The sequence below is a fragment of the Solanum lycopersicum genome, chromosome 10, assembly GCF_036512215.1.
Source record: "Solanum lycopersicum chromosome 10, SLM_r2.1".
In the NCBI taxonomy this organism is placed as follows: domain Eukaryota; kingdom Viridiplantae; phylum Streptophyta; class Magnoliopsida; order Solanales; family Solanaceae; genus Solanum; species Solanum lycopersicum.
This window is the reverse complement of record NC_090809.1, coordinates 63,089,372-63,104,454: the sequence shown is the minus strand read 5'-3', so window position 1 is coordinate 63,104,454 and position 15,083 is coordinate 63,089,372. Positions and strand designations below refer to the sequence as shown.

The following is a 15,083-nucleotide window of genomic DNA, read 5'->3' as shown; positions in this document are numbered from 1 at the left end:
TTATTCAATGTTTTTATTAATTGTATATGCATATTCAATACATTATATTCGATAATTTATATATAACTACTACAATATACAAAATTATAATCACATATGATATTTCCCCATCTATATACAATCCCTACTACTAGCTATTAAAACAGACATGTACATATCAATTTTTGTATATGTATGTAAACTTAATATATACTAACTTCAAAAGTTTGTATATAACTAATAGAATATACAAATTCTAATCATATATTCAAATTTTCCATCTGTATAACTAAGTCCAATTACTATTTTGTATATATATACAAAAACCAAAAATAACATAAACATGCAATATACTATATACAATTACTCACGTGGAATATACTATATACAATACTTAATTTAATGGTTTTGTATATTGACAACTAATTAACAAAAAAATTGTATCTAAGTTTGTGTTTTAAGACACTATCTCATGATACCCAACAGCTCTTTGATACCAGATTTCTGAGCCACAGTGAGACGAGCAGGGAACTTGATGTCAAACTTGATCCTCAAATTCCCTTTCTTTGACGGATCTTTTGGAAGCGGCATGCCTTCACCTGGGACGATATGTTCATAATTTGGTTGAATCACGTTGTTGATTGGAATTGTTAAGTTCCTTCCATCTAGAGTAGTGAGTTGGACAGTAGTACCGGTTAAAGCTTCAGCCAAAGGAATCTTTTGTGTGACAATCAAGTCATTTCCATCACGCGAGAAAACCTTATGAGGTTTCTCATCTATTATGAAGACCAGATCAGCTGGTATAACACCTGGCTGCTCATTTCCTTTTTCTTGGAAGGTGATCTTTGTACCTTTCTTCCACCCAGGTTTAATTTCGATTGTCAGAATCTCTTGCACAATTCTCTTGCCACTCGAATCGGCAATTTCTCTAGAAATTTTCATCTTTTTGGTGGTACCCTTGTAGAGATCCTCAAGATTACAAGGCAAGTTCTGTTGTACCGGAGCCTCTTTCCTTAGGACTGATGAATGCATTGGAACGCCATGGTTAACTTGTTGAACTGTCATAGGGTCGTTTTTTTTCTTTGATCTCAACTCTTCCATGGTTTGTTCTTGTATAAGTTGTTTTGATTTTCCCAAAGACCCTACATTAACCCCAAAATCTTGAGTTAGCCCCATTGAAAAAGATGGTAAAATGTCAACAACATTGACATGCAAAGGACTACCTCTGGTAATCCTCAAAGATGTAGACGATTCGTTCATTGTTTGACGAATTTTAGATTTATCAAGAACAAAAAAACGATTATTTCATCAAAATATATGGAAAAAAAAACAGAACACATATACAATTTTTAGATAAGTTAAAAAAAAAGGTAAACAACTAAAATTAAGGATAACTTACGAAATTGACTTCAACTTAGGGAGGAGACTTCAACTTCAAGAGGGATTACTGAAATTTTGGACAAAAATTCGAAATTCAAATCTGATTATTGGAGTATTAAATGTAGGAGAAGACGTTAAAATGAGGAAAGGAGAGAGAAAATTAATTGTGAATAGGAGAGAGAAAATTAGATTGTGTATAATTATATACAAAATTAGAAAATAAGGTTTTTATACAATTGGTTACATAATAGGTTGTGGATTAATTATAGCAAAATAAAATAAACTATAATTATATAATGTAAATAAATTAAACTATACCCCTAACATATAATTAGTTATGAATGTTTGTCATTTCATATAATTTTCCCAAACTAATAACCTAAAATAAATGGAATAGCTAGGATTTGATTTAATTGTGCTCCATAGCAAACTTTAGCTAAAATTTGCCAGTGTCTCTCCCAGAAATCTCGCTCGCCACTCTCCATTCTCGCTCGCCTCTCTCGCTTTATACACAGAAGTGTATAATTCTGTTTCTGTTTTGTATAAAGCAAGAGAAAATTGTATATACACATGCAAAAATATATATCTTCGTGTTATACACTTAATTATACAATTTACAAACATTTTACTTCAAATATTGCAGAGAAAAAGGCCAACGAATTATACAATTGCGAATTATACAATTGCAGTGAAATACAATTTTCTCTAGCTTTATACAACAGAAGTGTATATATTGTGTTTCTGTTTTTGTATAAAGCGAGAAAAACATATATCTTCTTGCTATACACTTAATATTATGCAATATACATACATTTTAATTCGATTCAACTGTATGCAAAACAAATTATACAATTGCAGCGAAATAGGCCAGCGAATTATACAATTGTATACATATAGCAAATTATACAGTTTTATGTTTGCTATGGAGCGCAATTATACAAACTTTGCTATAGCATACAAATATGGATTTTTTTGTTTGCTATATGTGAAAGTTGCCCTTTTTTTCATGTGGGGGTTATTATGTCAATTCACTTTTTTCAAAAATAAGTATGAAACTTGTTTATTATATCAATTTACTTTTTCTTTAATTATATAGTTAATTAAACTCACCTCTATTATCACGAGAATCCCATTGGTATCACTAATTTGTAAGTTCTTATAACAATGTGAATCAAGTTCTCTTGTTTTTATTTAGGGTTACAGGGATAGACATTATATCGTTTAAGCTTTAGACGTCCAAGCATGAACTTGTGGGACGATGTTAGAGCCCCCATATTATTTGTGAGATGGGAACATGGACTTTTTATACAGTCTTGAGCAATCCTTCTCTCGTGAACTAACTATTAAAGTTAAGTTAGACCCTTGCACGTAATGAAGATGAGTCGAGAAAAATATATGAAGTACACACCTAACACCACTAATCTACAAAGAAAATTCATCCATATTACTATCTTTAACATAAAAATCTGAAGAACAAACAGTAGATTTTCCGATTAATCAACTGCCCGGGGTTCATTACACTTGGTAGAAACATTCAGTAGTGGCAGGTGAGATCATAGAGGTCTCAACAATTCTGGAATAGCTTTTACAAAAATCAGCTAAGAGATTTTTCCAGGAGGTTGAAGCTCAGCAAGAGTACCTGGGAAGGGAAAATAGTAGATTATGGTTACTAGAGAAGAGAGCAATGTTTATTTGAAACATGCATGATATGGCATCTATTTGTGGCCCTTTTTTAGTAAACTACCAATCTTCTTCAACATAGTGCCATTCTTCTTCTTGGGTGAGTAATCAATATCCATGTCTTCAGATAACGGAGAACGCAGCTTGCCACCAATAGTATGGTAGTCCAAAGAGCCTGTTCTCTCAACGTATCTCCCATTATTGTTAGCTGAGAGCATAGCTGCAGCTGCTTCAGCAGCTTTCCTCCATTGATCAGATTGTACTTTTAACCTCCTCAACTCAGCTTCCATATCAGAGTTACTTGTCTGCACTGCATCCAACTCCTTGAGGACTTGTGCTGCTTTTCTGCTACTTTTATCTGCTTCCTCACTCAAATACCCCAGCTTCATCAGGGCTTCTCTTTCAGCAATTCTAGCGGCTTCTGCCAAGGCAAGAACCTCATCATTCACTTTAGTACTCTCCATTTCCCTCTTTTTGATTTCTGACTTCAGCATCTCATTTTCCTCAGTAGTACTCTGCAACTCTGTCTCTTTCTCAGATAAACTTGCCCGTAAATCTGCTAAGAGCGACTCTGATTTCTTCAGTTCATCTTGTAATTCAGACTCACGGTCAACTGACAGTACTTCAAGTTGTACATTCAGGCCCTTATTTTCATCTGAAATCATTTCTAATTCAGCTTCGGTGTTCATCAATTTCTCCTTTAACTCTTCCATGGCTGCTTTTGCAGCACTTAACCTTGAGGTCCATTCAGTCTCTCTTTGAATTGATTCATATTTTGTCTGCTCCACTATCTCATAAGCACTTCTTATCTGCAATGTGTTCTGAATGCATTCTTCCTGATACTTCCTCTCAGAATCCTCCACTGCAGCTCTTAGTTGATTTACCTCGTCTTTAAGATTGCTGAACTCAGTTTTTAGTTCGTCAGCTTCGACATCGATTCCAATTACTTGTGCAGCTACAGAACTTCCTGTAGGATCTACCAGGTTCATGTTTTTGCTGCTTTGATCAGACTGGAGTTTGTTGACACGTTCCTCCAATGCAGCCACTTGACGCTTTGACTGTTCCAACTCCAATGCCAAGGATTTGCAAGCCTCCATTGCCTTCAGACCTTCCGAGCGTAAAGTGTTGCCTGTCATCTTTGCGACTTCCAACTCCAACTGAGCTTTACTCACTTCTTCAAGCACAGTAGCTTCAGATTCCTTGCTTTTGTTTAACTGGTTTTGCAATTGCTGAAGCAATGTAAGGGTTTCTTTGAGTTGTATCCTTAAGCTTTGGGTCTCAGAATGAGCTGATTCAGCATGGCGAGCTTGAGTGGCTTCAGAATCAGCTACTCTATCAAGCTGAAGTTTAAGGTTCTGGATTTCATTCAGGGCAGACGCCAGAGCAGCAGAGTCCAATTCATGCTGCTTTTGTACAGCCTCAAGTTCAGATTTCCATTGTCGATCCCTATCTTGTGAGATCTTGTGTAGCTCCAAGAGATTAGCTTCCTCAGAATCGGAGCATTTAAGCAGCTGCTTCTCAGACTCCTCAAGCTTCTCTGACATGACTGCTAACTGCCTCTTAACTTCGTCAGCCTCTTGTTGAGACGTTTTCTTCAATGATTCTGATAAACTGAGTTGTTCCTTTGCTGCCTTCACCTCCTCGCGGAGTTGAGCAAGCTGGTCTTCCAAAGCGGACATTCTGCCTGGACGCTTTTGCTGTGTTTTGCAAAATAAGAACAATGGGCATCTTAGTAACAAAGAGAGCAACTTAAACAGAAACAAAATATATATAAAAGAGACAATTCATGAATTCTCGACTTCTAAAGTTTTGTAAACTAAGGTTTCCATCAAACAGTGCAACTGCCGGCAAGTGAGACAGACAACAGCAGTCGAGGAATAAGCAAGATAACAGGAGCACCATGTTAAATGTTTGCAACAATCCTTAACAGAATAACAAGTCCAACAGAGCAAAGAAAGCTACAGATGCAGAGGGTTCTGCAGATTTAAACTAAGCATGTAGGGACATTCTAATTGCTAACTATAAGAATGTAAACAGAAGAAAATTTGTTTCCGCTTATTTGATATACCTTGTCTCGATACTGATAATTATTGATGAACACTAAAAATCAAGGGTTTTAATATTCTTCAAGTAATACAAATATACAATAAATTTTGGGCCAAAGAAATATTCAAGATTAGTATATTACTCAAGTACCTCTATTGCTGGACTTCGTGGTGACCGGCGACCAATAACTTTAGGACTCCTGTCTTTTGGTGTCCTGCTTGCAGGATTTGGAGATGAAACAGAATCAACCTCTGGCCCTGAAGTTCTGAGCTTTCGAGCTGTCTTTGTTGTAGACGAAGATGTCCTTTGCGGCACCTCAACAGAAACAGTCCTTCAGCCAAAAACATGTGAGAAGGAGAACTAATGCAGCAGTAGTAGTATTTATTTTCTAATAAATTATAGAAGTTAAATAATACTCCCTTCGTCTCATTTCTTTTTGTCTTAATTTCCTTTTTAGTCCGTTTCAAAAAGATTGCCTCTGTCCTCTGTTGGCAACTCTTTAGTTTCAACTTTCCATATAACATATTTAAGATTGATTAAATGACATTTTGGTATGCTACATATCTTTAGTTTTAGTTTAAGACCACAAGATTCAAAAGTCTTCTTTACTTTCTTTTAACTCTATGCCAAGTCAAAACCAAACAGATAAATTGAACGGAGGGAGTATAGATTTTCAATTATGGATCACATATCAAATAATCTGCAGCTGCAACATGAAAAGACAAAATGGAATTTTGGATTATTGTTATAACACTCCTTCCTTTCCTCAGGATCACTTCAGTGTTACTTTCTTTGAGGTAGAAAAGCTGATCACATGTTAATTTTCAAAGCACAGATATGAGCATCTAAAAAATATCATTCAACAACTATAATTAAGAATGTCGTATTTTCGTTCACTGTGAGCAGTTGCACACACAATTCATTGCTCAAAGTACCAATGGCTCAAGACAATCATCATCTGCTGTTTTAGAAATCAAGTTGCCTATACAGGAATGAAATAAGAGGGACAAATTGAAACTGTGAATTCATAGTTGTTGCTTAGTTAAGATGCTCTTTGAATTGATCTAACAATATAATCAAAAAACCACTTTATTCAAATCTCATGGAAGAAGGGGTTAAAAACATAAGAAGCAAGATTAAGGCCTTTGAATTACTTACAAAATTCACCAAAAGCAGCGTGAATGAATTAAGAAATACCTTGCTTTTGGTGTCTGCATGCTCATTTCCTCTCAATGGAAGATGTAGAAATGACAAACTTAATTTGTTTTCTTCAAAGACCAACCGCTGCAACACGAGAAACATTTTAGCAGACTCCGTATATGTTAAAGAAATGCTATTGAGGGATCTGAAAACTTTCACATTCGTAATAGATACTTATAAAAAAATACAATCAGCACTATCCCTTCAAGAAAACAACATAGAAACTGCCTCCACTTGCCCCACCAAACCTACTACCGGAGGAAGAAACCAAAAAAAGAAAAAAGAAAATTGGAAGACAGGGAAATTTGCAATCCAAGAAAACAAAGTACTATCATTATGTAAGCCATTTATCAACTTTCTTAACTTTTACTTCAACTTTTACTGCAGTGCTTATACTGTATAGAAACAACATGGTGCATAGAAAATGACATTAAACCACATTTTAGAAAACAATTCAAAAGTCCCAATTTAACACAGTAATCACTAGTGACCTTTAAGGATTGACAAACAGATGATGCTTTTCAAAAGAAGGGAAACTTGAAAATCCATCAAGCTGCAAAGAGACAGATGATACAGCAACAAAATAAGATTCATTATTAACTTCTCCACAACCCACACCCTCTACCCAAATGGATCAATCATGTTTACACGTGAGATAAGAAGTCACTTGTGAGTTGTGGGACTTATTATATTTTTTTTATGTAAAAACACAAAGCAATACTAAATAATCTAAAAGTTTCTGGGTGATATTTTCCTCTACTTTATGTTAGGAGACATAGATCCAAAGAAATTACAAACTCTTCATTGCCCTCCCCAAGTAGACCACAAAACAAAACAGTTATATCTGCTTGTAGAAAACAACAAAGCCTCCAAAATCAGAGCTCTAAAGCTATGTCTACCTACAGTGAAAAAATAAAACATAAAAGCTCCTTAAGTTTGAAACTTTATCAAACAAGAAACCAACCCACATGAAAAATCAGACTTCTAAAGCTATGTCAACCTAGTACATTGTAAGACAAACTCAAAATTTTTCCAAAAACTGAAACTTTATCTATAAAGAAACCAACCCACATGAAAAATCAGTGCTCTAAAGCTATGTCAACCTAGTACATAGTAAAACAAACTCAAAATTTCTCCAAAGATTGAAACTTTATCAAAAAAGAAACTAACCCACATGAAAAGGCAATGGTATAAAAGCTATGTCAGCCTAGTATTTTGTAAAACAAACTCAAAATTTCTCCAAAGATTGAAACTTTATCCAAAAAGAAACCAACCCACATGAAAAATCAGTGCTCTAAATCCATGCCAACCTAGTACATTGTAAAACAATGGCAAAATTTCTTCAAAGACTGAAACTTTATCAAAAAAGAAACTAACCCACAAGAGAAATCAGTGCTCTCAGCAAATACAAAACACACCCACATACATATAAACAGAAAAAACACTAACATTCCAAAGAACAAAAAAACAACCCTTCTCCAACACTTCAGCAGATAAATGAACAGTTCCTTAAAACTTACCCAAAAAAGATCTCAAGAAAGTGAAAATCAAGAAAAACAAGCTGGAGCAGCTCCCTTTGTGGGGGTAAAAAATGAAAGAAAAATGTGGCTCAAGCTCCAAGACAAATGAAGCAGATGAAAGAACCCTAATGGGGGTGAAGCAATCGAGGATACGTAGCTTAATTTAGGTTCGTACACACACAAACACACAATAGATATAGCTATCAGCTAAGCAAAACACAGTTTCCCAAGTCCTTGAGCACTGTCTTCTTTCACTTAACTCTGTTTGTTTTTGTCAGTTTATATGGGATAAAGAAAATAAAACTAACTTAACTACTAAAAAAGAACGAAAAATTAATGCAAGATAATAAAGGCCCTGATATGGAAGACCCACCCTCGGGGAACAAACGTTTGACCACTCCATGTGTGATCGAGGTGTTTATTCTCCGAGTAATATTATTATACATTTTTTATTTTGGTATTGCTAAAAATATATATATTGAAATATTTAGTGTTTTAAAAGGCGAAGGTATGAAATGAAATATTTTATATGGTATGAGATGAGGCGTAAGCCTCAATACACGGGGCGTAAGTTTCATAGATCTACAAGGCATAGTCACATATATATTCAATTTTATAGTTTTATTACTATTAAAATAAGCAAAAATAAAGTTTTCAAAGAATTATAATTTTTGTGTGAGATAAGTATTAATATTCAATAATGAAGAAAAAAAGAATTATCATTATTATTTGAGAAATATCATTACACCAATAATAAAAATAATAAAAATATTATTTAAAGCAAAAAAAAAAATTAAAAACACTCTGGCGTACGTTTTTACGCCTAGAACTTACGTTTTTATGTTTAGGACTTATGCCTCAAATTTTAGAACTGACGTCTTATGATCTATGTTTTTAATTTATGCCCCAAACTGTTTTTGGTATGCCCAGCCTCGAAACTCACCCTGAGACTCGCCCCAAAAACTTCTTTGAAAACATTGTTAAGACTAAATGAGTAAGTTTTGTCGTTATCACTTAATCATAATTGGAATGAGGACAAAAAAAATTGTGAATTATTCGCTATAGATTAATTTTACTTTAATTTTAACTTTTATTTGAAAATATTATTATTGTTAGTTAACTAAGCTCTAAAATAACGTTCACCTAGTCAACCAGCTTAAAAATACTCTTTTTACTAACGATTGATCCAAAAACAAGAGAAAATTGATTTTTCTATTGAATTATTTCAAAGGAGGCAATTTTGTTCTCCTTTTAAAGTGGTTTTTACTTGTAAAGAGTTGGAACAAAAACTTATATTATTGGAGATTAGGAGACTATGTACATTGACTGTTTGGCCAAATACGTCATTAAATTCTTAAAAATATCTTGGCCATGCCACTAGCTTGTTAAAAGTTGTGCATATTTATATTATCGAACGCCACAAATTTTGTTCATACTTGTCACGTCCAACTAAACACTCTTCGTTGGAAAATTACAATTAAATTTATATAGTTTTTTGGACACCTAATCCATTTGAATTGTCATTAGTAGCACATCATCATAATTCTTGAAGGCATATACCAATTGGTCTAAAGACAGCACAACATACAACAGTGTCCATCGACTAAATAAAGAAAGTCTCTCTTGTTTCACCATTTTGTATACATAATAAAGATGGAATCATATATAATCACAAACAAGAAAATGCTTCTTCTAAAATAAATTCACAACTATCACAATCTCAAATCATCATCACTCGTCGGAGAACCGAATATTTAAAAAAACAAGTATCATTTTTTTCTCTGATAAATGAAAAAATCAAGCACCACGCAGGAATGCACATACAGTAACGAACTCGTGTTGATTTTATGGAGAAGTTGAAGTTGCATTTAGTCGATGAACGAATGCCTTTGTTCCAAATCTTCATGTATCTCCTCTGCGTTTACCTGGTATAGCAAGGCTACGGTACAACTTATTACTTTGTGATAAGACAGGCTAGTTGACAACTCCATTCACATATTTCTCAGCATTAGAGGTGTTTGTGGAGGTAATCTCGACCTTTGGTGGACCTGAATGCCGTCTTGTAATGGCTGGTGAAGGTGAGTAAGAGAGTCGCTTCTTCACAGAACCAGCAGATCCCTTCGCTGGTGGTGTGCCATTTTCCACGCCTAATGGACTCTGCAAACGCGTTGTTCTTGCTTTTGCTGACTGAGTGGATGCCATATAACTTGGTACGGATGAGCAGCTTCCCAAGCTCTCATCATCTCTTACTGATGATCCTGCAATGCTATGTCTCCTGTTCATTTCTGATTGAACGCTAAATACGCTTCGTGTGTCATCTTCTTGGTTTATTGCACTGACTCTTGCACTTCCTGGTTTCGGTTTTCTAGCTGTGGATGGCTTGGAAGGTGTAGTAGGAGACTGGCGGCTTGAAGGACGGTTTGGTTTTTGGCTTAAAGGAGAAGATGGGAGTTCAGAGTTCAGCTGATGACGGGCAAATGCCTTGGTAATTTCCCCTCCAGACATGCTCATGCTGGCACTTCTTACGGACATTTGATCACCTTTTAGTTCTTTCTCGGACATGTTTTGGTTTTCCCTAGACCTAGCACCCATCCACCGCTCTAACCAACTCCAACCCCATTGAGGATTGGTTGGATCCATAAATAACAAATTGGTAGCTTTTGATGACTTCTTCCAGGTTTGCTGTCCAGACGACATTTTGACATAATCAATGACTAGTAATGTCGTTAAAAGATCACGAGGAAAATCATATATGTTTAAACATAGTAAGTTATTCCTTTGAAGATATGCATAGGTTATTGGTTATTACAGAAAATCAAAGAGAAGAAATGAAGCCAAGATATCAGCAATAAAATCATCGTTAAAGTTTTGATTCTTCCTTTGGTAAATATCATTGTAAAATTTAGACTATGCAAAAATATGACTTTTAGAAACATCTCCTTGGCACAACGGTAGAAGGCTACATTCATCACCATTTGCATACCACGCAACATAGCCTTGGGAATTAAACTGCCCTCTTTTCAAAATGTTAATAGCTGTATATGAAAAAAATGATTAATTTAGTACCTGGTGGGAATATGAATACGCGAGTGCTCTTTCTCGTCTCATTGCAGCTTCATATCTGCCGAGCAAACTTGCTTCAATTTGCTCTTTTGATTGTAGAGTATCATCCCACTCCTCCCCTCTCTATCAAAACAGAAAACATTAGATGAGGCGCAATTAAAAAACCTCCACACGCCCTTAGACAAGAGGACCCCCATCCCCAAATCCTTCAAAGGAAACAAATAAAAACAAAGAGATCAACTTGGGCTGTTAGCACATATGTTACAAGATCTAAGCCGTTAAATACTCAGCTATAGTATATTGTTGAAAATGCAAAAATGCATTCACAAATTACACCTTAAAGATTTTGTTCACAAATGTGGGACAACAAGATGAATTGCTCCTGGTGAAATTTCCAAACACAATCTTTTTACTGTGCAGCGATATAACAGTTACCAGTAAACTTCATGAGAACACTGTCACGGTCAATTTGAGAGAACAAATTCATCTCAGTTATTCTAACGGAAAATAATTTTCCATTATTCCAGCACCAAATCCATTTCTTATAAAAAGTTGGAATTTAGGAAGAATACTGACCCTCAAACTCTCAAGTTCTTTTGCATGTTTCTGCATAAGCTGCCTCTGGAGAGTTCTGTTCTCTTCCAACAACCTGCTCCTTCTAGAACTAATCTGAGACTGCGCACGAGATAAAGTCTGCATGCATTTCAGAGTATTTGCAGTTTGCCGTTTGACAGTAGGTCCATCAACTAATGTTTTGAGTCTGACAAGTCCTCTTAAAGCTCTCAATGCTCTTCTGGCCTGCAAATGAAACCCCGACCGCAAGTTCTATCTCAGTAACAAATCATGTTTTCTCAAGTAAAGTAAATTAAACAGTAAACAAGCTTTCTATTGTTTTTTCTTACTGAGAGAATCAAGTCTATTATAAACTAGCTGAAAGAAATTATCCTAAAAAGGGAAAAATCACTTGAAATGACAAAATATGAGAGTAAAATTGCATACCAGATATCCTCGAAATGTCGTCTGAATCCTGATTGCAGCTATTTCCTCCTTGGATTTTCCTGGGAATTGATTGACCGTAGTTAATCTAACAACCTCTGCAGCAGCCTGGGCAGCTGCAACAGCCGCTTCGGCTGCTGCAGCTGTAGCAACTGCAACGGAATACACATGTTTAGTCTGTTCTTCTTCCACTTCAGCCAGTTTGACCTCTTCCACTTGAGGAATAGGTTGCGGAGGAGACACTGAGGCAACCACCAAAGTTGAAGAATCTGGGAGTGGCTGTTTTTCTTTCCCAAACCATTTCTTCTTTGATTTACCATCTTTCTGAAATAACACTCAAGAAATGTCAGGCACCAGTTATATGTGTCAAAAAAATGTTACATCATACTAGAGAAGTACTAGTATATGATTATTTCAGCATAACCTTCTCCTTAGAGTTTGGGCTCAAAGCCTTCTTTACTGAAGAAAACCAGCTTCCTTTCTTCCCCATCTTCTCGTTCGACAAATGGTCTTATCTATAAGACAAAACACACTACATTACAGGGATGATTCAACCTTTTCAATTGGAGATTTAGGTAAACTTAGTAAAATAACAGAAAGAGAAATAACCAATCTAATGCCTAAAATGTACTTGGTATGAAGTATCATGTGAAAGATCACAATTTCACACTAATGTACAAATGCCTAAAAGTTGTTTGACCATGAAATTCCGGAATACAACTTCAAGAATTTGAAAAACACCAAATAACTGTTTTCACTCCAAATAACTCACAAAAAACAACTTAAATTTGTATTCATCGCCAAACACAACAATTATCAAATATCATTTTTCACTTTGAAAACAAAAAACTACTTTTTCAAATACTCACAATTTTCATGATTAAACACCATAATTTACAATATGCTTGTCTTAAAGGAGGGGGGAACCAGCACAAGCTACAAGTTGAAAAATGTAAGAAATAAAAGATCTATGGATAATACTTTATGTCTAACCAAGTTATACAGTTTTTTTGTGAGCCTAGATCATCCAAATCTATTTTTTCAACCAGATATACAACCAAACAAGATTCTGAATACATAAAACTTGGCTGCTAAACAAGAAAATCTCATCCATCCATAAATTGACTCTCATACTCAATACTTCAAAGAAAGAAGAAAAAAAAATACAAACTCGAAAGATTAAGATAATGCACCTATGGCCTCAAAAACAATGGCATTTAAATTAGCTTCCTTTTTCCCCAATGGCTCAATATCAAATAAAGATTCCAAACATATGCACTACCAACATACCAAAACAGCAAGAACTTCAAGAAAACATAAAAGAACATCATATTTAATGATTTGAACAACACCCTTTAAAATTAAGAAAGATGTCAACTTTTCAGAAAACTATGCACTACCCACCTACCAAAACAGCAAGAACTTCAAGAAAACAGAAAAAAAAAAAACATCAAATTTATTGATTTGAACAAATACCCTTTAAAACTGGAGCTGCACAGATCTCAGAAAGCTTGTATTCTGTTCTTGTATTGTTCAAAGACTGCAGCTTTATTCTTCTTTTTTTCCAACTTTCAAAAGTCACAAACAATGTGGCATCTTCTTCTTCTTCTCTGTAACAGAAAACAAAAAGATAAGAAAAGAGTTGGACCCCTCTATCTTTTGACCCTTTTTTGCATTTTGTATTGTGAGTGAGAGAGAGAGAGAGAAAGTAGATCTTGATTAAAGAACACTTCCAACTAATGAATTGAGAGAAATTGAAAGAAGAACAGCTGGTTTTAGCAAGTGTGAGGGGAGCTGGAACACTGGACCCTACATTAAATTATCAGATTCTTCACCCCTCAATATTTTTGTACTATTTGGTGAACAATGATTAAGCCGACACAATTTTCATTGTACCGTTAAACATTGATGCCATCAGTGAAGAACAGTTTTTTACATCCCAACGAGCAAAAAAAATCAATTTTTATGGCTAGTTGGAATATTTTTATATTTTTGGCGGAATAATCTAGAACTAAATTTCTAATCTGTTGTGATACATGTAAAAAAAGAGAATGATTGATACCATTGAACATTCAGATAAGTTTTTAGTTTCATTCTTTAACTATTGACATACGCCCCGCTCTTATCATGAGGCTCCCAAAACTTGACGAGGACATATTACAAGTTCGGGATAGTTAGTCAAGTTAAAGGGTGATTTTAAAACTTATTAATAAATTTGGAGATAAAATTATTAATACGAGATGAATTAAGGGGTATTTTGTAATACTTCTCTACTAAAAAAAATAAAATTGAGTCAAACTTAACCAAAAAATTAGGTGACAAGAGGAGTTGTCTAAATCTATATAAAGAGTCTAAATTCGACATATTATATCGATGTTAAACTTAACAAATCTATTAGTGCAATTTAAAATATGATTTATAGAAGTTATTAATCGAGATATTTAAATAGAGAATTAGACATTACTTTATTGATAAGTACAATAATTTAGAAAAATTTAACCTATTCACTATAGTTTTTTTACGGATGCTGCCATGTTAGATAAAGTTAAAAACAAATTATTATTACTATTACTACAACTAACAAGATATACAGTTGGTGAATATTAATAGAGTTGTGAATAATAATAAAGGACTTGTGACAAAGTTTAATAAAGCATTTATTCCTTCATGTCTCCAAAAATAATGAAACAAGTTATTACTATATCAGAAGTGGTCACAGAAACTACATGCATGTGGTCGGTCCTTTTGGTGTCTCACAACAATTAATGAAAAAAATATATATAATATATAACACATAAAAAAAAAATCGATGTGAGCTGATACGTAAATACTTCAATTTTAAATATATATCTAGATAACTTAATTTATATTGATGGTTTGTTTAACCCTTCAACTTAAAAAATATCGTTTACACAGTTCTTAAATTTATGTATCACGTCAATATTGAATGTCCATGGAACACAATAACAATGAGTCAAAGTGCTTAGTTACCGTTTGAGATTAAGTTGAAATGTCTAAATGTATACTAACTTACAGTTCAACAACACTGTAATTAAAATAAACTTATATGTAAAATAACTTTGACATATGGTGAATGGTCAATATGGGTTGTTGTTGGATGGTTCGAATAGCATTGGTATATTTTACATCTTATCTAGAGATTTCAGGTTCAAGCTCATGAGAATAAAAAAAATAAAAATAGGCTCTACGATATGTGAA

The 15,083-nt window shown here is 34.3% G+C and overlaps 5 protein-coding genes and 1 pseudogene across 15 annotated transcripts in view; 3 read left to right on the top strand and 3 right to left on the bottom strand.

Moving 5' to 3' along the window:
- The window catches only part of LOC101248731 (zinc finger protein JACKDAW), a 91,545-nt gene that overhangs the window by 16,179 nt on the left and 60,283 nt on the right, over positions 1-15,083 (top strand). The gene's annotated exons all lie outside the window — the stretch shown is intronic.
- LOC101249033 (syntaxin-71) overlaps positions 1-15,083 on the top strand; it is a 79,638-nt gene that overhangs the window by 16,182 nt on the left and 48,373 nt on the right. The window lies entirely within an intron of this gene.
- The window catches only part of LOC101250462 (cell number regulator 8), a 50,922-nt gene that overhangs the window by 16,179 nt on the left and 19,660 nt on the right, over positions 1-15,083 (top strand). The gene's annotated exons all lie outside the window — the stretch shown is intronic.
- On the bottom strand, positions 313-1,239 carry LOC109118688 (uncharacterized; annotated as a pseudogene).
- LOC101251636 (interactor of constitutive active ROPs 2, chloroplastic-like) lies at positions 2,827-8,211 on the bottom strand. 2 transcript variants are annotated; one of them, XM_069290543.1, is made up of 4 exons: positions 8,179-8,211; positions 6,283-6,369; positions 5,236-5,416; positions 2,827-4,736 (listed from the first exon to the last, which is right to left on the bottom strand). In XM_069290543.1, the coding sequence occupies exons 2-4, from the start codon at positions 6,306-6,308 to the stop codon at positions 3,075-3,077; spliced, it is 1,869 nt and encodes a 622-aa protein (XP_069146644.1). In that variant the 5' UTR covers positions 6,309-6,369; positions 8,179-8,211; the 3' UTR covers positions 2,827-3,074. The 2 variants fall into 2 exon arrangements, with proteins under 2 accessions (XP_069146644.1, XP_004249502.1); XM_004249454.5 differs by lacking the exon at positions 8,179-8,211 and adding an exon at positions 7,806-8,119.
- LOC101251344 (SUN family protein SUN29) lies at positions 9,410-13,942 on the bottom strand. 2 transcript variants are annotated; one of them, XM_004249452.5, is made up of 6 exons: positions 13,341-13,942; positions 12,289-12,379; positions 11,868-12,188; positions 11,445-11,666; positions 10,872-10,991; positions 9,410-10,487 (listed from the first exon to the last, which is right to left on the bottom strand). In XM_004249452.5, the coding sequence occupies exons 2-6, from the start codon at positions 12,352-12,354 to the stop codon at positions 9,780-9,782; spliced, it is 1,437 nt and encodes a 478-aa protein (XP_004249500.1). In that variant the 5' UTR covers positions 12,355-12,379; positions 13,341-13,942; the 3' UTR covers positions 9,410-9,779. The 2 variants fall into 2 exon arrangements, with proteins under 2 accessions (XP_004249500.1, XP_025883482.1); XM_026027697.2 differs by having other exon boundaries at positions 12,289-12,396; positions 13,341-13,610.